The sequence below is a fragment of the Asparagus officinalis genome, chromosome 8 (genome assembly GCF_001876935.1).
Source record: "Asparagus officinalis chromosome 8, Aspof.V1, whole genome shotgun sequence".
NCBI lineage: Eukaryota > Viridiplantae > Streptophyta > Magnoliopsida > Asparagales > Asparagaceae > Asparagus > Asparagus officinalis.
The window spans coordinates 13,716,126-13,739,899 of record NC_033801.1 but is presented as its reverse complement, the minus strand read 5'-3'; the positions used below and the strand labels follow the sequence as shown (position 1 = coordinate 13,739,899).

Genomic DNA, 23,774 nt, shown 5'->3' with positions numbered 1-23,774 from the left:
TTGATGATTATAAGAGATACCTATACAAACCCACTATATTACAGGAAGGGAATGTACTCCTTTTATTATTCTTATAGTATACTTATATACTAAGCTAGCCAGACATTCACACTTATGTTCATGTCATTGCAATTCTATGTTCATCGTCATTATATACTATACACACGACAACACTGAGCCACTACATAGCTTATTACTCTAGCTATATGTCATACATACATAACACGAAAGATTCGTAATTACTACCTTATGAGTGAATACATACGATAATCGTCATAATTTCTGTCATTCAATCGATCATTATCAACACTTACTACACACCCATATAACGTTCAAATATTACCAACAAATAATTATACAGTATGATAACCCGAGAACAGTATACTTAATACATTTATACTTAGTATATATATATAATATATTATTATATAATCTCGATAATAATATATAATTATATATATAATTAATATATATAATATATACTATATATACGGATAATAACTACTAATATATATTAATATATAATATATATATATTATATATAAATAAATTATATAAGAGATATACTAAATAAAATAAGACGAGAGTATACTGATATAACTCGACTTATCATAAGAGAGTATACACAGCTGATATTACCTTAATATATATCATTATACGATATTTTCATATATATATATATAGTATATTATATAATATAGTATTATATTATATATCTCATATATATATATATATTATATTTATAATATATATTATATACATATACTATATACTAATATATATTAATATATATATAGTATATATATATATATAGTATATATAAGAGAAGATTATATACTATATATATACTTATATACTAGAGCCCGAGAGAGCAGAGTATATACTATGATAGTATATATTACTTATAAATATATTATATATATATATATTAATATATATATACTAATATATATATATATATATATATATTATACATATATAAGAGAGAGTATACATTGTATACTTATATGTACTTATATATACTTATACATATATTAACAGAGCATATTTATACATATATATACTTATATAAGAGAGAGTATACTTATATATAATTATATACTAAGAGAGAGTATATATATATATATATATATATATATATATATATTATATACACAATATATATACATATACATATATTTTATATATAAGAAAATAAAAAAAATAAAAAAAATAAAAAAATTTTACTGTTCCGGGCCCGGGCCGGGCCCGGACCCGGGTTTTGCCCGGGTTTCCGGGCCCGGGCCGGACACCGGGCCGGGCCCGGGCTCCGGGCTTTTTGGACACCCCTATCTCTACTTCCTTGACGAAATAAGACAAGAAATATTCACTTGTTATTTTTTTTACATATTGTGTTCTTCTAGAGCTCATCCTTATATGCAAGTGTATCATTATATACCCGGTTCCAATCCAATGGTCAAATCTACACTTAAAAAAAAAGCTTTAATAAAATGAAATTTAAAATTTTCCACGAGCAAAGCAAACAAAAAATCAAGAAATTACCGCCATTCTTGAATCCGACATTGACATCCTCGCCATCCTCGTTCTCGTCCTTCAAAAATTTCCCTTTCCAGATGAGCTTCAATCGGTCCTTGTGAAGCTGGCGATCTAAAGAGCTTCAATCGGTCCTTCAAAAAGTTTTTAGCTTTGAAGTAACATTTTGTAAAACTTGGAATTGGGGAAATTGAATTAGGGTTAGGGTTTTGATCGGTTACCTTGATGAGAGAAAATTCGAATCGAGGAGGGAGGGGATGGGCCGATGGCCTTGATGCTAATCTCTACTCGGAGGGGCAGAACTTTGAGGGCGAGGGAGTGGAGGGTGCGGACGATGGCGAGAGGGGAGGACTTGAGTGCGGAGGAGAGGATGTAGGAGTTCGGGAGGGGGTCCGGTGAGGAGGCGGGAAAGATGGTGGAGGCCGTGAAGGGAGAGGGAGTTAGAGGTGGTGGAGGACTCGGGAGGTGATAGAGACTTGAGAGAGAGGAGGGTGAGGAGATAGGGAGCTTGGGATTGAGATCTTGGTTGGGGTGGGGAGGGGGGGGGAGGAAATTTCGATTTTGGGGATGAAAATTTCGATTTTGGGGGGAATGGAGGGCAGCGGGGGTTTTGACGGGTTAAATTTTTTTAAAAAATGGGCACGTACCTAGATGGAAATTTCCGTCTAGAATACATTCTAGACGGAAATTTCCATCTAGGATACCAGGATTTTTTTTAATTTAAAAATAAAATTTCCGTCTAGTTTAATACATTCTAGATGGAAAAATTTCCGTCTAGAATTTTCCGTCTAGGATACGTGAAGTTTTACTAGTGTAACTATGCTGGAGATTTGGATAAGCACCGGTCGACGTGGGGTATGTGTTCACTTTGACCCGTGCGGCGGTGTGTTGGAGATGCATCTTGCAGTCTACAATTACATTGTCGACAACAGAAGTAGAGTATATGGTGATTACAGAGGTTGTTAAGGAGGCAATATGGCTTTAAGGGCTTCAAGGACTTTTGGAGGAGCTTGGTGTTTCGCAGCGGTCTGTCATCATTCATTGTGATAGCATGAGTGAAATCTATTTGGCGAAGAATCAAGTTTTCCATGCTAGGAAGAAGCACATTGACGTTTGGTATCACTTCGTCCGGGATGGTCTTGAAGATGGGGATGTGGAGCTTATGAAGGTCCACACCAAAGACAATCCAGCAGATATGCTCACGAAGGTGGTCCCTAGCAGCAAGTTCGATTACTATAGAAACTTATTATAGATTTGTGCTTGTTGAGGCCTGCTAAGGCCATTTAGAGGAACTACGGGCGGCTTGATCCCTTGGGAGAGGGGATACATAGGCAACCACGTTGGTGCAGCCGAATTTGGAGAGACAACACATTGGTGCTCTTGTTAGTGTCAGTTCAGTTTTGGGAATACTTAGCCGAGGTGGAGAATTGTTGAAAGCTCTCTCTAGTCGGTCGACTGACCCCATGCATCAGTCGACCGATATAACCCTGAGTATTGTAAATTTTCCTCTGAACAGTCGACCGATAGGATGTATCAGTTGACCGATCTAAGTTTGTTCTTGGGCATGTTCCGTGTACGTGCCCGTTCGGTCAACCGATAGAGAATATCGGTCGACTGATCCTAGTCGATCGAGAAAATAGTTTCCTATTTTGTTTTCTGTTTGGAGTTAGGGTTTATATATAAGAAGGGTGTGGCGGCTGTAAAATAAGACTTGATTGAGCATTTTGAAAGGGAGATTCTGTGTAGGTAGTGAGATTGTTTGAGAGTTGTAACACATTGTATTTCTCCTCCATATAGTGAAATCTCCCCATCTTCTCCCTGTGGATATAGGCATCTTGCTGAACCACGTAATTCTTTGTGTTTACGATTGATCTTGGTTGTTTATATTATGGATTGTGCTCGTTGTGTTCCTTTTACATTGCTTATTGACTTGTTGTGGATTGAGTCCGCTTCCGTTGAGCGCAACACCTTTAAACCTAATATTTACCTAACATGCAAAGCTGAAAAAAGATTAATGAATTCCACAGTATAGACCGAAAAATTGAAACCCTCTGGCATTATCTACATACAATGCTGAGAAAGCATGAGCAACCTTCTCTCAGTTCCATAAAATTGTTGGAGATTATGGTTAAATCTGGAATAAAACAGTAAAAGTTGATGTGTTGTAATTTTAAACTTTTTCAAGTTAACTGTTGTGCGTTTGTGAAATGCTATGCTTAAAGCAATATTTGGCCTATTCTGATGTAAGGATCCCAAGGCCAACCTGCTTCCGGGATCAGCAGTACAATACTCTGGTATGTACTAACCCTGTACTGTCAAGATCTCATTGATCTATAAGACCTTTTGGTCAAGACAAAGATCTCCTCGATCTCAAAACCTTTCGGTTTCCGGGTAAGTTCCTTCGGGCACAGTTTCTGCAGCAGCAGTAGCAGTAGCATAACAGTAGCAACAACGTCAAGATCTCCTCGATTCGACGTTCGTTTTTCAAGTTCTCACCAAAAGCTACCCAAGGAGCGCTATTTATAGGCCTCTAAGTGCAGCTCAAGAAGCACCCTCAATTAATGTGACTGTTACAGATCATAATGACAATTATGATTGTAATAATAATTCATTAAATTGATGTAAATGCTGTCGTAACTGTTGCATACGTTACCTCCTGAATACGAGGTAATCAATGGACGCGTTACTACGAAACGTGAGGGTCACGTCTCAGTAAATCAAACGAATATCGTCTGTAGGACGAACCTCGTCAAATGGGCGAACCTCGTCGAATGGGCGAACCTCGTCGAATAAACAAACCTCGTCGAACAAGCGAACCTCGTCAAACAAGTGAACATCGTCGAGCGAGCGAACCTCGTCAAACAGGTGAACCTCGTCGAACGAGCGAACCTCGTCAAATAGAGGAGCATCATCTGATCTCGAGAACGCTAGGGTCATACTCTCGTGCGAATTCGTAGCTCGTCTGCATGTTACGAAACAGCCTGCAAGGCAACCTCATGCACTAAGTCCAACTCACAAGGCCCCACCAGCCCCACCAGAAACCTTCGTGGCAGCCAATGTGGCGCCAACTAGCCCCGATGCCTGTCTCTGTACGAAGTTTAAAGTGCGCCTAGCAAAGCGCCACTGAGCACCTCAGCCCGATTAGCCCCGATCCTCGGTCCATTGGCCCACAGCCCACGGCCAACGGCCCATGGGAACTTATGAGAGATTAAATTAAAATAAAACACTTCTTGGCTTGCCGTTGACAAGCCTCGAACAGAGAACCTTTTGAAACACCAAAATTTTAACTTTCTACTAGGCTACTAAGCATTTATGAAATGTATTTGTAGTTAATATATATATAGTTTGAAAACTCATTTTGGAAAGCGATTTTGACCAAAAAATCCAACAAAAACCATCACAGAGATAGTTATGGACAAATATTTATATTTAGATACAGCATACGAGCTTCTCTTCATTTTCCTCTCCAGAAATTAAAAAAAATTAAGTTCCATTTACCTGAAAATGAGAAACCTCACAAAAGTGTAGTGTTCAAGGAAATCTATCTTGATAAAAGGCTTATGAGCACACAAAATTTGATATGTCTGTCTGAAGTATCTTCTTTGCGAAACAATGGAAATGAGAACATCCATTTGTGATGCCGTTATCTTCGTAAGCATACAAAACTCATCTGATACTTGACCTTAATACATAAAACTTTATGACTAAACCTTGGACGCCATCTAAAGTACTGAAATATATTTGTTCATTCTTTTTTGTTTCTTCAATCGAACATGCATAGTTAAAATAAAATTAATTTGCATGCTTGATTAAGGGTTAACAGGGAAGAAATTAGCTATACTTATAGCACATAGTTTTACAAAGCTGGCAGAAGTGATAATTTGTTGCAGTTGACAATTAAATGTAAAACAAATTTTGATAAGTAATTAACCATAAATAAAATTAGTGACTGCAGAGCGGTGTTAGTTATGGTGAACAGATATAACTAATTCTAAGAAATACAAACAAGTATGAATAAATTATCTAATACAGGTAAGACGTTTTGCAGATGGAATCACCGTTATTTGTCTCGTCTATGTTATGCTTATTTGCATTTTAGAACAAAAAACGACTCAAATCATAAATTCATGATTTTACGGATCTATTAGTTATTATATACATAAATATTAGAACCATTTTTTTCTCCAGCCATATGAGGAGAAAACTTCATATACACTTTTTTTTTAATTTTATTCGGTTAGTTTTTTTCCTTTTGGGGTGGGGTGTGTTATTGTTTATCTACATCTAATTATAATTTGCACCAAAGAGTATAACAGTGACTGAGGATGTAATTATATTAACTCCTCATCATTAAAAAAATTCATAAAGCACAGAAATTTGGTAAAAATATAAATTATAAAGCTAAATCGTCACCACAACTTTGAAGTTTTGAAGTAGAAAAGAATGCTTAACATGATATTAGAGCAAACTGGGTTCAAATACTACCAAAATATTTTTAAGAGCAGACTAAAAATGATATCACTGTGTAAGTGTGAATGCGTGAAGAGATCACGTGGGGGTGGGGGCCACAACATTAAGCAGCATGCAGAGTTCTCAATGCGGCGTGAAGAGATCACAAACATCTTCGAGTACAGCCCACCCGAAGACCCACAAACCTAGTCGCTGCTATAAAAATAGCGCATAGGGTTTTGTGCCTAGGTGTGCAAAGTAGGGGCGAACACGGATTGGGAATTTCGGCGGCGGCTGCAAATTTGTGAGCGAAGGCAGATGGGAGAAAGAAATATTCAGCGGCTTCTCCTTTGACAGCGATCAAAAGCAGAGGATTAATTCTGGCGGCTACTCTTTGGTTTTAGTATCCCTTTGAGAGAGTATTTGTGTGAGAGATCTGAGAGATTGTTAGAGGATTTAGATTTGAGAGATTGCAAACCCTATTTGTATTCTCTTTTCCTCTATTAGTAGATCCCCCTCCTTGCCCCGTGGACGTAGGCAGTTTGCCGAACCACGTAAAATTGGTTTGTTTGTGTTTGTGACATTGTAATAGTTTTTAGGATCCCTCGACAAGTCATTCCTAGATCTGATGAGAGGAAGAGCTGATATCTCACTTTGTTGAGATATTCGCTTCAGATTCTTATTTCCTTGGTGAGACGGGAATTCTTATTGATCTTTCTCTCTTATTGTGCACCAGAAACTCTACCGAAATTTCCGCTGCGCACAACAAGTGGTATCAGAGCCCAGGTTCCAGATCTAGGGTTTTGTCTTGGTTGGAGGAGTAGATCAATTTGGAGGCTCGTCTAGGGCTTCGTTTGGTGATAAAGGTGGGATCTTTTGATAAAGACTCTATCTTTTTAGTTTTAGATCTATTCTTCGTTCGTTAGTGCGTTGAGAAAGATGTCCGGGAAAGAAGGTGCTTCGGGTGTCGAGGATGGTGCTTCTGGCGTAAAGACCATTCAGAGTTTGAATATCCACTCTATGAAGATAGATGTGGAGAAATTTAATGGCACAAACAATTTTGGATTATGGAGATGCGAGGTTTTGGATGCGCTGAACGCGCAGAATTATTAGGATACCTTGGAGTTAGATGACAAGCTAGATGAGATTGAAGAGAATGTTTGGAAGAAGATGAATCGAACGGTGTGTGGTGTGATTAGGTCTTGTTTGACTCAAGATCTAAAATATGATGTGATGAATGAGACTTCTGCAAAGAAGATTTGGGAGATTCTCGAAAGCAAGTATTTGACAAAGAGTGTTGAGAACCGCTTGCATTTGAAGAGGAGATTTTATCGTTTCCAGTTGAAGAAGGGAACCTCAATTAGAGATCACATGAACACCTACACAGAGCTTCTTGCGGATTTGGTGAATGTGGATGTCATGATTGAAGATGAGGACAAGGCGTTGTTTTTGTTGAGTTCCTTGCCCGACGAGGAATATAAGACCTTCGTCCTTACTCTGATTAATGGGAAAGCATCCCTTTCGTATAGTGAGGTCACTGCTGTACTAGTGAATTATCAGCTTCGAAAGAAGGATAAGGAGGTTTCAGTTGAGCCGGTAGCAGAGGCGTTGGCCGCAAGAGGGAAGGGTCCAAACCGAAAGAATTGGAAATCATAGTCTAGAGTAGGACATCCTACAATTGGAAAAGATCAGTGTGCTTGGTGCAAGGAGACTGCTCATTGGAAGAAAGACTGCCCAAAGCTCGACGAATGGATGAAGAATAAGCAGAAGGGAAAAGGGAAGCAACCATCATCAGAAGCAAACATCGTATCGGATGGTAATATTTCTGACTCTTCTATTTATTCATTTTCTATCAATCCTACGTGTAGCTATTCGGAGGAATCCGAGTGGATGTTGGATAGTGGTGCGACCTATCATGTGTGCCCTAGAAGGGAATTGTTCTCCAGTTTTGAGAACCTGGATAGTGGTATGGTGTACATGGCTGATAACCGTGCATGCCAGATCCTTAGGATAGGAAGAATTAGCATCAAGATGTTTGACGGGACTGTTAGGGAGTTAAATGATGTGAGATATGTTCATTCTTTGAGGAATAACTTGATCTCGATTGGAGCTTTGGTTGGAGAGGGTCTGAAGGTTCGTGTTGAGGACATGGTTCTCGAGATCGTGGAAGACTCTCAGATTGTGATGAAGGGCGTCAGGAGGAATAACCTGTATAACTTGACTGGAGGTATAGTGATAGGTGGAGAGCTGGCGACTTCTATTGATTCGACTAGACTATGGTATTTGGGGCTTGGCCATTCCAGTATTGATTCCTCGCATAGATTGAAAGAGGGTGTAAAGACCTGTAGTTTGAAGTCCAGTGAACATGTTGATGTGAGCAAGAAGACCGAGGTGAAGTTTGGCACCTCTATTCACCGTGCTAAGGGTCGTTCTGAAGGAGTCCACGTGGATGTTTGGGGGCCTTCCAAGGGGACATCATTGGGAGGTAATAGGCGTTTGGTTTCTTTTGTTGGTGGCTGTTCTAGGCGTGTTTGGGTTACAACCAAATCCCCATTGGAGAAAGTCCTAGTAGTCTCTAACAGTTTGAAGAAGTGTAAGATGGACAGAAAGGTGAAGGTACTTCATTCTGGTTTTGATAAGAGGTACAAGATGGACCTGTTTTTGTATTGGAGCCGAGCTCACGACATTGCAAGACACTTCGTTAGAAAGAAAATCTTGGGACAACTTGATAGAGTGACAAATTTGGAGAACCGTGTCTTACTGGAGGAGGATCGGTGTTTGTGATAGAGCAATGGTTTGCAGAAGAGGTTCTGGACTGAGACTTCGACATATTTGAGTCATCCTATTAAAAAGTTTTCAACTGCTATGATTGGAGGTAAAACTCTATTGGAAGATAGGTCTGATTGTGTCACTTTGGATGGGGCTTCGATGAGGGAGCCGATTGACTCTCAGCAGGTGGAGAGTTTTGGACAGACCTTAGTTGTATCGCAGCAGGTGGAGATTGATGCTACTCCACATTGGGTAGGGATTTTCCCACATACTCCAGGTCATTCTGCATTGTTTGGGATTCCAGCTGAGGTGACACAGTTAGGGGATCATTTGGATTTGGATGCAGATGATGAGTTTGTTGATTTGAGTGCAACTGACAGATGTAGCTTGGATACAGCCATTGGTTCACCTCAGGTAGAGGTGTTTGAGGCCATTGGAGGTGCAATCAGCCGCAGAGTTGATGATATTAGAAAAGGGTTGCGAACTCTTCTATTTAATTGAGGTCGTTCGCGGCCATTTGAGTGAACTACGTAAGGCTTGATTCCTTGGGCAAGAGGATATGTAGGCAGTCTTTATGATGCAGCCGGTTTGGATTTTGATGGGGGTGAGATCAATTTGGTGAGTTGATACCGATATTTGGAGAGTGTTTGCATTCTCATTTGGGTTCTCGACTTGTTGTGGATGGAGTCCGTTGTCATGAGTCCATTGCCATGACGTACTAGACGCAACAAGTGAGACATTTGGTTTGGTTGGTGTCGGTTCAGTTTTGGAAAAACTTCACCGAGGTGGAGAATTGTGAATGCGTGAAGAGATCACGTGGGGGTGGGGGCCACAACATTAAGCAGCATGCAGATTTCTCAATGCGGCGTGAAGAGATCACAAACATCTTCGAGTACAGCCCACCTGAAGACCCACGAACCTAGTCGCTGCTATAAAAATAGCGCATAGGGTTTTGTGCCTAGGTGTGCAAAGTAGGGGCGAACACGGATAGGGAATTTCGGCGGCGGCTGCAAATTTGTGAGCGAAGGCATATGGGAGAAAGAAATATTCAGCGGCTTCTCCTTTGGCAGCGATCAAAAGCAGAGGATTAATTCTGGCGGCTGCTCTTTGGTTTTAGTATCCATTTGAGAGAGTATTTGTGTGAGGGATCTGAGAGATTGTTTGAGGGTTTAGATTTGAGAGATTGTAAACCCTATTTGTATTCTCTTTTCCCCCTCCTTGCCCCGTGGACGTAGGCAGTTTGCCGAACCACGTAAAATTGGTTTGTTTGTGTTTGTGGTCATTGTAATAGTTTTTAGGATCTCTCGACAGGTCATTCCTAGAACTGATGAGAGGAAGAGCCGATATCTCACTTTGTTGAGATATTCGCTTCAGATTCTTGTTTTCTTGGTAAGACGGGAATTCTTATTGATCTTTCTCTCTTATTGTGCACCAGAAACTCTGTCGAAATTTTCGCTGCGTACAACAGTAAGTCCATAGCATTTGTGTATGAAAAGGACTCAACTTGTCGAGACATTGTAGAATATAAAGTTAATAACCCTCAATGAATCAATGTTCATCGTAACTTCAAAGATTTGACAGAGCGGAAGGGATTTTTACAAAAACGATAGGATTTCATGGATAAGCTGTGTCTTAAAAAGACAATGGGTAAATACTCCTAAAATTTATATTACAGTAAGAAGCCTAAATAACACTTAAATACCTTATAGTATCACTCACTTTGTATCTACCCCCTCTCAACTGCTTTTTGTAGCATTTGTATACCCTAGATTCTCTAAAATTGGTACGTTAGTACCCTTTGTTATGCAAGTGAGAAAATTTTCACTCGTTCCCATATAACATTCACAGATTAATTTTAGAGCTTTCTAACTACAAATATTTATTAAAGTTACTATTGATTGTATTTAAATTTTAATTTTAAATGAATCATCTATTTTAGGAATAGAATTTGTTTGGATAGGGTTTGCATTTAATTCAACAAACATTAATAGTTAGAAGTTATGAAATTAGCATATTAATGTTACATAGAAACATTCAGATGAAAATTTTCATATTTGCAAAATAGAGAATACTAACTGTAGGCGTCAAAAAAAAATGCTAATAGATATCCCAAGGATCTCATATTGAAAATCAAAGAGACGAAGTCTATGTATTCAAAATCATAGCATTAAGTCTAAGGGAAGTAATTCTCTTAGTACAACGTTACGTATGGAACGGATCTAGACAATCCACATGCTAGCCCGATTCAAACGGTAATCGGTAAAGGCACGTCAAACCCGTTGATGGCTGGGGGTTTGCCAAAAATCCCAAAGCCTACGTCTAACACGCGTTGCCGGTTAGTCTTTGACCGTAAAAAGGACGAAAGACCACATATTCAACATTGTGGCAGGATGTTATTAATAACACCATAATCCGTGCCTCACACGCACGGGGAATTTTATCCTGAATCCTAAGTAAGGATAAGTCAACACCTAACCCGTGTTGCCGGGTAGCCTATTCCCGTAACAATAGCAAAGCCTATGTATTCAACATCATAGCACAAAGTCTAAGAGAATTCACTCTCTTAGCACAGCGTTACAATCCACATACTAGCCCGACTCAAACGGTAGTCGGTAAAGGCTAATCAAATCCGTTGAAGGCTGGGGATTAGCCAAAAATCCTAAAGTCAACGCCTAACACGCGTTGCCGGGTAGTCTATTCCCGTGAGAAAGACGAAGTCTACGTATTCAATATCGTAGCACTAAGAGCGTTAACTCTCTTAGCACAACGTCACATGCGGAACGGACTTAAACAATCCGCATGCTAGCCCGACTCAAACGGTAGTCGGTAAAGGCTAATCAAATCCGTTGAAGGCTGGGGATTAGCCAAAAATCCTAAAGTCAACGCCTAACACGCGTCGCCGGGTAGTCTATTCCCGTGAGAAAGACGAAGTCTACGTATTCAATATCGTAGCACTAAGAGCGTTAACTCTCTTAGCACAACGTCACATGCGGAACGGACTTAAACAATCCGCATGCTAGCCCGACTCAAACGGTAGTCGGTAAAGGCTTGTCAAATCCGTTGATGGCTGAGGATTTGCCAAAAATTCTATAACTGCGAGTCATTGACGCATCAACTCCCCTAGTTGGTCTCGTGACTCGAGCACCCAACAAATTCAGGATAAAATCCACACATGCAGATGAATCAACTTTAACAGTTGGTCCTGCAACCCCAACATTCGGGACCGCGATGCTCCAATACCTTAAGAGCTTAAACTGTGTATACTCCAGCAAACGTACGAGTATAAACTGTGTTAATGGCGATCCGTAAACCCTAGGGTCAACGCCGGTCAACGCGTAACCCTAGGTCAACGCCAAGCAACGCGTTGCAACAAAAGTCAACGTTCGACGATTCGAAACCCTAGGGTGGACGCCGGTCAACGCGTAACCTTAGGTCAACGCCAGTCAACGCGTTGCAAGCGAAAGTCAACGTTCGACGATTCAAAACCCTAGGGTCAACGCCGGTCAACGCGTAACCCTAGGTCAACGCCAAGCAACGCGTTGCAAACGAAAGTCAACGTTCGACGATCCGAAACCCTAGGGTGGACGCCGGTCAACGCGTAACCCTAGGTCAACGCCGGTCAACGCGTTGCGACAAAAAGCCAACACACGGGGATCCGAAACCCTAAGCCAGCACAATGTGGCGGAGGTAGTTCAAAGTCAACTCAATGACACGAGCCAAACTCAATTCATCAGCTGCAGACTCGAGACTCCGACGACGGCCAGACGATAAACGCAGCGCCGGAAGAACCTCGGCTATTCGTCAAAGCATCGAATAGATCGAAAATCGAAAGAGTCAAGAGTTGAAGCTAACTACGCCGACTGAAGGCCAGATCAATCACATCCAAAGTATTCCAGCCTCTTCTATAAAAGAAACGAGTCAGGAACACTTTGGAGGGGGTATCTGTAGGCATCAAAAATTGCCTATAGTTCTCCACAACCGGTTCAGTGTTAACGAGCGACGATGAACGTCACCATCCAATCCACATGAGCCTAATCGACGTCGACGAACGACTGAAGTGAATCGACGAGTTACATGAGCGGATAGGACTTCGGAATCACGAAGACCCGGACCAATCGGGAAGCCCGGCACTGTTCACAAAAAGGACAACGCCCTTCATGCCTCGACCACTCTACAGATAATCCAATCACCAGAGCGGGTCAAACTCTTCGTCGCGCATCCAACGCACCCGGAATCACTCAAATCCGAATCCGGACGAAGAATATACAGGGGAACCAACAAAACACCTAAACGGAGTCTCGGCAAGCTCGAAACACCCGAGGGGTGTCTTGGCAAAACCAAGACACCCCAGGGGTGTCTCGGCCAAGCCGAGACACCCAAGGGGTGTCTCGGCCTTGGCCGAGACACCCCCAAGGGGGTGTCTCGGCCAATATGGCAGAAGGATGTCCCTTCACAATGCATCTCAGCGATTTCAACACGATTGTTGATCAACTCGTCTCAGTCGACATCACGTTTGTGTGACCGCAATCAGCAACTCGACAGGGAAGGAGAAATTAAAGCTGAAGGAGGTGATAGCTATGATTCTATCAGAGGAGGTTAGAAGAAAATCGAATGAATCAGAAGGTTCGGGTTCAGTCCTAAGCCTCGAGCAGAGAGACAGAAGCCATAATAGAGGGAACCAAAACAGGAATCGATCGAAATCGAAGAAGAAAATGTCAAACTCGAAGGTGAGACCTATCAAGGGGATATGTTGGAATTGTGGCCAAGAGGGCCACATGTCTTCTACCTGTAAAGCACCGAAGAAAAATAAGCAGGAGGCTCATATTGTGCAAGATACGCTGATTCTCGCTATGGATAGCGATTCTGGCTCATGGGTCATTGATTCGGGAGCCTCATTACACGCCACTGCTAATAGAAAGCAATTTTAGAACTATGTAGCAGGGGACTTTGGGAAAATATAATTAGGGGACAATGAACCTTGTATCTGTAGACGTCAAAAATGCTTACAGACATCCAAATATCACTCAAGACAAAGAGAAGGTGATAAACATCAGTATCTAAGTCATGGGAGATCATACAAGCCCAAAGGAAGCAAAAGGATCTGTGAATCAACACAAAACAATGAGAACTGACACATGTGGGCGCGACAGTACTGGCTGCCGCGCATAGGCACGACAGTGATTGCTGTCGCGCATAGTCACGGTAGTAGTTGGTGTCGCGCAAGTGATGAGGAGGTGCTGCGCAATTTCTAGGATAGTTATGCAATGATTTTTTAAAGACCACGTGGTGCCAGGATAAAAAGGAGACGTGTGCTGACATGGACAAGCGGTTAAACCAGAAAAAAAGTGGTTAAAAGTCGTGGGAGAGCGGTTTCAAGCACGATGGAACGTGCTGATAACCACCTCTTTGGCCGCGGCAGCCTATACTGCCGCGCCAATAGCCGCGGCAGTATAGACTGCAGCGGCCAAAGAGAAATCATTCGGGCAGTTATTTTGCCCCTGTTTCAACTGTGGTGCACTGAGACCCCTATAAATACCTCCCTAAACACGAAGCAAAGGACAGAGAGCATCAAAGAGGGCTGATTAGAGAGCATTATTAGAGCAGAAAAGGCTTAAGCTTTTGGTGAATTAGAGCAAAAGAGAGAGTATTCCTTCTTCACAAACATCTTTAAGAAGCTTTTGGCGATTCCTAGAGATCTAAGCTCTGACTTGATCTTTAGAAGAGTGAACATCTTACATCGATAAGATATTCGCTTTAAATTCTTACTTCGATAAACGAAGGAAGAATCATTAAACCCCTCACGGTTCAATCAGAATCTGTGATTTGGTGGTCCACGAGTCAAAGCGCTCCCGGCACAGGCAAAGATCCCACGCAAGCAGCGATCCAAACAACGATCCTGCGTTTGTTTCTCAAGAGTTGTAATTTTTCCTTTTGTTGTGTAAAAGGAGTCTTATAAAAAGGCTATCTCTTTTTTGAATTTATTGTAATCGAACGAAGATATAATGAATTCCACAACAAAACCAACTTTTGACGCAAACAAGCTGGCGACCACAATGGGAGCCAACGGTCTCGCTGCCGAGACCGTCGTGTCGCAACCAATCATCAAGATCCCGGTTGAATCCATAGTCGAATACGAATTCGACCAAACCAAGTTTGAGGAATATCTCTCATCGTCCTCTTTAAGATCTTTATTGTCTCGCAAGTACAAAAGGATCTCACCATTAAAGAAGACTTACATGCCAAAGAAGGCACAAAATGAAGACTCTCGCCTGATTGTTGCTGAGGATTTTACTCGCAACACCTCTGCTCACAATGACTCTTATCTAGTTAAAGAGTCATCGAATCAAAGCCCACCAGCACTGACGAAGAGGGCTCGTCAGAGACAACGTCAGCGCCGCGCTCGCCAAATAGCTAAGGCCTTGGAACAAACCGACGGGGTTCGTTATCACGCGGACCTAGAGTCGAGGAGACATCGAGTGGTTCAGTTGTCTCAACGACCAATCACTCATGTCTCTGCTAAACTCACGACGGAGGAATGGACTATTGTCAAAAGGACTCGTTCGACCCTCAAAGAACGTATACAAAAACGTCGTGCAAACACTGCTCATGCTCGTGCTCTCTTACAACAAAGACGAGAAAGGAAGAAGGAAACGGTTGCCAAAGAATCACCGAAACTCTGCCAAGTTTGGATTCCAAAGTCTGGACTTATGCAAAATCAGCATTCAGAGCCCGTTAAGACTCCATACCCGCAAGGGGGTGGTTTTAGACGTGCGACTCCTGACATAACCTTGGATCGCTCAAGGACAAAAATAAATTGTCCTGAGAATGCCAACAAGGTTTTACACCCCCAGAAGAAGACGCATTCACCAAATGATATCGTCATACCTGGGAGGTCATGCCAACAGACGATACGATTTTTTGGCAATCATACCGATGAGTCGTATTATCAAGTTGGGGTTGTGAATAATTTTCGAAAGAGAGTTATTCGAGAAATAAACTCTCATTGTTCCTGTGCGCGACTCGTTAAAGCAGCATTATCAGAATGTGACTGTTTCAAACGAGAATCCATCCCACGAAGAGTCTCTGTATTGTCAAAGCCTAAACCGAGATATTTTCGCAAAAGAAAATCAGCTGCCCAAGATGATGAATTCCCTGAAGTCACCATCAACGTGGTTGATAAAAGGAAGTCTAAGCGGCATTCAAATGACTCAAATCCCGACTTTTCCCCGAGAGAAAAGGTCAATCCAAGAATTGCTCAAAGGATGTCTCGACTCCAATTAGGAGCCATCAGACGTAGAGATTACAAAAGAATGCAAGAAGGAATGCCCTCGGAGGATGAATTCTCGGACACTTGTTCTGCAATCGCTTCTGATGATACAATGTCTAGCACGGGACAAACCAGAGAAGTACTCACGATCACCTCTGATCAATTTGCTCAAATGCTTCAAGAAGCTCTAGCGAAGCAACGTGAAGAAATCAGAGCTGAGATGAAGATAGAGATGGAGTTAGCTATTCAACAAATGAGAGAAGTGCTAACTCAACGGCCTCAACCTCCTGAGTCCAGTCAGCGAGCTGAATCCAGCCGTCACATTCAGAATGTGGCAGATGATAGTGATCCAGAAGTGGATGAAGTCATCTTTGCTGATACACCTCCCAATAGAAATAACGCTGGGGATGGTTTAACACACCCTCCCAATAACGATATTGGGGGTGGTTCAATGGCACCTCTTACAGGGGAAGGTCTAACTCATTCTCCTCAACGTCCTTCAAATGAAGACATAGACGATGACGAGAAAATGAAAGAGCTTGAAAACAAAATCAACGCTTTGATGACGGTTCAAGAAGTGAAAAAAATGGGTATTCCATGTCCCTATCCAAGAGAATGGAATTCAATACCGTACCCGGCAAAATTCAACATGATTAACTTCACACCGTTTGACGGGAAGAACTCGCCTATTCAGCACTTGATTTATTTCAAGTCTCATTTGAGTATGATCTCCGGAAATAAGGCTTTAATGGTCCGGTCATTCGTTGGCACCCTTCGCGGGTCGGCATTCGATTGGTACCGACGGCTCAAGCCAGGGAGCATCAATTACTGGGATGACATAGAAAATTTATTCCTCAGCAACTTCTTCGATGATGACACCGAAGTGTCAATCGTAACCCTTCTGGATGAAAAACAAAAAGACGGGGAGTCAGTCGACAATTTTGTCAAGCGCTTCCGTAACAAGGCAATGAATTGCAGAGATCCTGTTACAGAGGAGTTCATTCTGCAAACATGCCACAATAATCTCTCTATCGATGTCCTGGAAGCTCTGGGGGTCGTACCATCCAAAACTTGGAAAGATTTGAAAATGCGCGGTGAACAAGCTGAACACTTTCTTAAAAGAAAGAAAGCTGAGAGAATCCAACCGACGACATCTGCAATCACTGGGAACGCGACTCCCGATCCGAGGTTTCAAAAGGAGTATTCTTTCGAAGATGATGAAGCTCTAGCCATCTTGGAATACCTCCTCGCCAATGATAAAATCGAGCTACCACCTATTAAAGATCAGGAGGGAGCTAAGAGAATTACGGATCCAAACTACTGTGCGTACCACAGAAGGGTTCTTCATCCCACTGAGATTTGCTTCGGACTCAAAAATAAAATCCAAGCATTAATTGACTCCGGCGTCATAATGGCGAAACAAGCCGATTAAAGACGACCTTACTCCATTGGATACACGAGTATAAACTGTTTCCCCAACTCCATGGGATACACGAGTATAAACTGTTTTCCCTTAACTCCGAAGAGTATACGAGTATAAACTGCTTCTTCATGTAACTCCGAAGAGTATACGAGTATAAAATGCTTCTTCATGTCACTCCGAAGGGTATACGAGTATAAACTGCTTCTCATTCCTCCAACCGGTATACGAGTTTAAACTGCCCCCTGATACTCCAATAGGTATATGAGTCTAAACTGTTTCCCACTCTTGACGGGTAGTTCCTAGAGAATTTTTTTTACATGTAATATTCTTAAGGATAACCCAGTATGATGATAGACCCAGTTTCACAAAGGAAGCTGGGGGTGGATGGTTCATGTAACGGGAAGTTTTCGAAAGAATGCTATATGTAATTTTCTTAGGGATAACCCGATCATTACAAACAAGGTGATAAACACTACATCCCCACGGTGATTTCCGAATATTCTTTTGTTGAGATGAGATTTGATCACTCCTTTAGATCAATCTTCTCTCACAAAACTCATACTTGGTCAAACCTTTAAACAGTTAGGACCAAAGCCAAAATCCCCTCTCGATTCCTTCTATGAACGAGAGGTCCACAAATTGAACGATCAAACCTTTAAACAGTTAGGATCGTCTCAAATCCCCATGTTGGTCAAACCTTTAAACAGTTAGGACCAAAGCCAAAATCCCCTCTCGATTCCTTCCATGAACGAGAGGTCCACAAATTGAACGATCAAACCTTTAAACAGTTAGGATCGTCTCGAATTCCTTTTTGGTTAAACCTTTAAACAGTTAGGACCAAAGCCAGAATCCCCTCTCGATTCGTTCCATGAACGAGAGGTCCACAAATTGAACGATCAAACCTTTAAACAGTTAGGATCGTCTCACTGTCCATTTGGTCAAACCTTTAAACAGTTAGGACCAAAGCCAAAATCCCCTCTCGATTCGTTCCATGAACGAGAGGTCCACAAATTGAACGATCAAACCTTTAAACAGTTAGGATCGTCTCAAAACCCTATTTGGTCAAACCTTTAAACAGTTAGGACCAAAGCCAAAATCCCCTCTCGATTCGTTCCATGAACGAGAGGTCCACAAATTGAACGATCAAACCTTTAAACAGTTAGGATCGTCTCAAATTCCCATCTTGGTCAAACCTTTAAACAGTTAGGACCAAAGCCAAAATCCCCTCTCGATTCGTTCCATGAACGAGAGGTCCACAAATTGAACGATCAAACCTTTAAACAGTTAGGATCGTCTCAAAACTCCAACTTGGTCAAACCTTACTACAGTTAGGACCACAACCAAAATCTCCTTTCGATTCATTTTTTGCGAACGAAGGGTCCACTTTTGAATTGAGTAATCAAACCTTATGACAGTTAGGATTATTCAAACCAATCCAGATTCTCTAAGTGGAGATCCCACTTTGAGTTTCTTTACTCCAGGAGATAGAATATAAAATTCTTCCTCTCCATCATCGGGTTCATCTCTACCAACAAACAAGAGACCAGGAGATAGAATATAAAATTCTTCCTCTCCATCATCGGGTTCATCTCTACCAACAAACAAGAGACCAGGAGATAGAATATAAAATTCTTCCTCTCCATCATCGGGTTCATCTCTACCAACAACGGGTTCATCTCTACCAACAAAAAAAGAGACCATAATACTCCAATAGGTACACGAGTCTAAACTGTTTCCCTACCATCAACAGGAAGTTTCTGGAGAATATCACTCAAAATATTCTTAAGAATAACCTGGCTACCTCCCAACGGGTATACGAGGTTAAACTATTTCCCGAGAACTCAAAATATACATGAGTATAAACTGTGTTCCTACGAAGACTGATACAGTGATTAACAATGCGGTATCAATTTGATGACAAAAGTTGAATTCACAAGTATAAATTCCAGCTTCAATTCAAGATCTCGACGACGGTCAAACGATGAACGCCATGCCGAAAGAACCTTAGCTATTCTACAAAGCACTGAATAGACTGAGAGACAAAGAGATCAAGTGTTGAAGCCATCTACAGGTTCTTCTATACGATCTACTCAACCAAGCATTGAAAGGATCATAAGTAAGACCTATCTTATCCAAAGCATCCCAGAACTCCTCTATAAAAGATTGAGTCTGGAATACTTTGGAGGGGGTATCTGTAGGCGTCAAAAAATGCTGAGAGATATTCTCGCGGGCCGAGACAGCAAACACTGTCTCGCCCGCCGAGACAGCAAATACTGTCTCGACAGCCGAGACAGCAAATGCTGTCTAGCGAGCTGGTTTTCCACCAACTGTTCCTAGGGGCTATAAATACCCCCGAAGGCCATTTTTGAGAGGGGGATCATAGAGCATCCAGAGGCGGATCATTTTGAGCATATTTTCGAGCATTCCAGAGCAGAGAGAGCAGATTTGAGTTTTCATACAACGCCTTGAAATTAAGCTTTGACTTGATTTTAAGAAGAACGATTATCTTACTTCGATAAGATATCGTTTCAAGTTCTCACTTCGATAAACGAAGTCAGAATCATAAACCCCTCACGATTCGATCAGAATCAGTGATTTGGTGGTCCACGAGTCAAAGCGCTCCCGGCACAGGCAAAGATCCCACGCAAGCAGCGATCCAAACAACGATCCTGCGTTTGTTTCCCAAGAGTTGTAATTTTTCATTTTGTTGTGTAAAAGAGGTCTTATAAAAAGACTATTTCTTTGAATTTTTTTTAATCGAACGAAGATATAATGAATTCCACAGCAAAACCAACTTTTGACGCAAACACTAACATGCCAATTTTAAACAACTTGAGACATATAAATGCTATGATAAATAATTGGGGGTATACAAGTACAAAGGGAGCGAAACTAAACTATAAGGTATTTAAATGCTATTTAGCCCAGCAAGAAACTGAAGTAACTGTCATTACCTGATCCTCATCTCCTCCGCTAACACCCTCTTAAACCCTCTCTCTACCTCCTCAAAGGGATAAACCCCGCCTTTTAAACGATGTCATTTCTCTCTCCCTCCTCAAAAAATGGCAGCAATCTCAATCCAAAGACCTGACAACGCTCTCTCCCTCTCTCTCCCTTCTAACCCTAAACCCCTCAAGCCCATCATATGCCTCAGCCTCGCCCCTGATTCCAACCCTCAGCTCTCCCTCAACAAAACCCACCACCAAATTCCCAATCCCGACCCCAATCCCGACCCCAATCAAGAAATCCGCCGACTCTGCGTCCACGGCGATCTTGACAAAGCCTTACTCATCCTCGACTCCTCGGGCTGCTCCCCATTCGATGAAGATGCCTACATTTCACTCTTAAAGCTCTGCGAATGGCGACGAGCGGTGCTCGAGGGCTCGAGGGTCTACTCGCACCTCAATCTGACGAATACCCAGTTGACCCTTCGCCTTGGAAATGCTCTGTTGAGCATGTTTGTGAGGTTTGGGAATCTGTACATTGCATGGGTGGTGTTCGGTAAAATGGTTGAGAGAGATATCTTTTCTTGGAATGTGATGGTTGGTGGGTATGCAAAAGCTGGATTTTTCGATGAGGCCTTGGATTTGTATTCGAGGATGACTTGGGCTGGGTTTATGCCTGATGTGTATACTTTTCCTTGTGTTTTGAGGACATGTGGAGGTGTTCCGGATTGGACTATGGGAAGAGAGGTTCATTGCCATGTTTTGAGATTTGGGCTTGGGTTGGAAATTGATGTTTTGAATGCTTTGATCACAATGTATGCGAAATGTGGTGATGTGATTACTCCTCGTAAAGTGTTTGACGGTATGCTTATCAGAGATTGTATTTCGTGGAATGCAATGATTTCGGGATATTTTGAGAATGATGAGTGTGTGGAAGGGTTGAGATTGTTTTTAACTATGCTGGAAGTTTCTATTGAGCCGGACTTGATGACGATGACAAGTGTAATCGCTGCTTCTTCGCAGTTGTGTTATAAGTGCTTAGGGAAGGAAATTCATGGATATGCTATAAAGAAAGGGTTCTATCAAGATGTTTCATTGTGCAATTCATTGATTCAAATGTACACTAGTTTTAGAAATTTGGACGAAGCAGAGAAAGTATTCTCTAGAATGGAGTCTAGAGATGTAGTCTCATGGACAACAATGATATCAGGTTATGAGAAAAACGAAACTCCAGAAAGAGCTTTGGAAGTGTTTGAACAGATGAAACAAGATAATGTGAACCCAGATGAGGCCACAATAGCTAGTGTTCTCTCTACGTGTGCTTGCTTGGGCCGCCTTGATATTGGGATGGAATTGCATGAGCTAGCAAGGAAAAAAGGGTTAGTGTCATATGCAACAGTTGGAAATGCGCTTCTTGATATGTATTCCAAGTGTAGGTGCATCGATAAGGCTGTAGAAGTCTTTAGAAGAATGACCGAGATAGATGTGATATCTTGGAGCTCAATAATCTCGGGCTTAAGGATCAACAACAGGAGCATCGAAGCTTTAAGCTTCTTTCGCCAAATGCAAGTCGATGTAAAACCCAATTCGATCACATTGATTGCTGCACTCTCTGCCTGTGCTTCAGTCGGAGCTCTGTTGTGTGGAAAGGAAATCCATGCCCAAGCTTTGAGGACAGACCTAGATTTTGACGGGTATCTGCCCAATGCGCTTATTGACCTCTATATAAAGTGTGGCAGAATGGAATATGCTTTGAAAAAATTTGATGTGCACCTTAACAAGGATGTGGTATCTTATAACATCATGCTTGCTGGCTATGCTGGCAGAGGGCAAGGAGATCTTGCCATTGAATTGTTCAATCAGATGGTGGAATTTGGAGTTCATCCTGATGAAGTTACATTTGTAGCCCTCTTGTGTGCTTGTGGCAGTTCTGGATTGCTGACACAAGGTTGGAATTATTTTAAGACTATGGAGCAAAATTTTGCTATTTCCCCCAATCTCAAACACTATGCATCGATGGTGGATCTTTTGTCGCGGGCGGGGTGCTTGGAAGAAGCACACCAATTTATAAAAGATATGCCTATCAAGCCTGATGCTGCAATCTGGGGGGCTTTGCTTAATGGTTGCAGGATTTATCGTCGGGTTGAACTTGGTGAAGTTGCTGCGAAAAGGATATTTGAGTTGGACTCAGAAAGTGTTGGATATTATGTGCTATTATGTAATTTATATGCAGATGATGGCAGATGGGATCAGGTGGCAAGAGTAAGGAAAGCTATGAGTGAGAGAGGGCTAATGGTTGATCCAGGATGCAGTTGGGTTGAGGTTAAAGGATCTGTTCATGCTTTTCTTAGTGGTGACGAGTCTCATCCACAGATAAACGAAATCCGTGCAGTCTTGAATGGACTTTATGATAGAATGGAGGTAGCTGGTTTCAATGTGTCAGAAAACAGACTCTCAAACCAGATTGAGGCATCAAAGGCAGATATCTTTTGTGGTCACAGTGAAAGATTAGCTGTTGGTTTTGGGCTCATAAGTAGCACTCCTGGGACGCCTATATGGGTAACAAAAAATCTTTATATGTGTGCAAACTGTCATAGCATTATTAAGTTGATATCAAAGATCGTTCGTCGAGAGATCACAATTAGGGATACTGAACAATTTCACCATTTCAGAGATGGCAAGTGCTCTTGTGGGGATGAGGGATATTGGGGAAGAAATAACGGCTAGTAGCAGCTGAGATATCTGCTAGTTTCATTGATAAACATAGAACATGCCAATGAGTATGACACAAAATACCTGGAAATGTGATTGCCAGCATTGAGAAGAAAACGGTACAGGGTCCTGGGCAATTTATTTACAGGATAAAAACATTATGTGATCTTGTCAAAGGAAAGGCTTACTTCTGTATACAGAGTGTTGTGGTGTTGTATAATTCTGGTGTACTATAATCTGTTTCTTGTTGTAGCTTATATGCCCAAAAAATTTCGTGGCATCTGTTTGTTTGTGCATAATAAAACTCCTGAAAAATGCTTTCATCACCTCTATTCTTCTTTTTCTTTCTATGTGCAGGTTATTGAATTAAGTTTCTGAGCTTGTTTTTTAAAGATATTCACTCTGGAAAGTACATTGCTTCTGCAAATATTGCCGATCTTAGGCATTCACTTTGTTTCGCTTACAAAAGGAATATACACTAACACTAATTGCTTGTAACGGGTAAAAGTTTTGAAGTTGGTAAAGAAATTTAATGCTACTAAAGGGTTTCCAAAAAGTCTGCGCGAGTTCTACCTCTTGACTGATTGGATTCAGATTTGTGTGCTTGAATTGAGGAGTTTATGCAGAGCAAAGAGAAATGCAGAAACTATCCGGGTTTCATATTCCGAATCATTTC

The 23,774-nt window shown here is 41.5% G+C and overlaps 1 protein-coding gene across 2 annotated transcripts; it reads left to right on the top strand.

Moving 5' to 3' along the window:
* On the top strand, positions 20,388 to 23,413 carry LOC109822298 (pentatricopeptide repeat-containing protein At1g15510, chloroplastic). 2 transcript variants are annotated; one of them, XM_020388479.1, is made up of 2 exons: positions 20,388 to 22,945; positions 23,059 to 23,413. In XM_020388479.1, the coding sequence occupies exons 1-2, from the start codon at positions 20,504 to 20,506 to the stop codon at positions 23,083 to 23,085; spliced, it is 2,469 nt and encodes an 822-aa protein (XP_020244068.1). In that variant the 5' UTR covers positions 20,388 to 20,503; the 3' UTR covers positions 23,086 to 23,413. The 2 variants fall into 2 exon arrangements, with proteins under 2 accessions (XP_020244068.1, XP_020244067.1); XM_020388478.1 differs by having other exon boundaries at positions 20,388 to 23,413.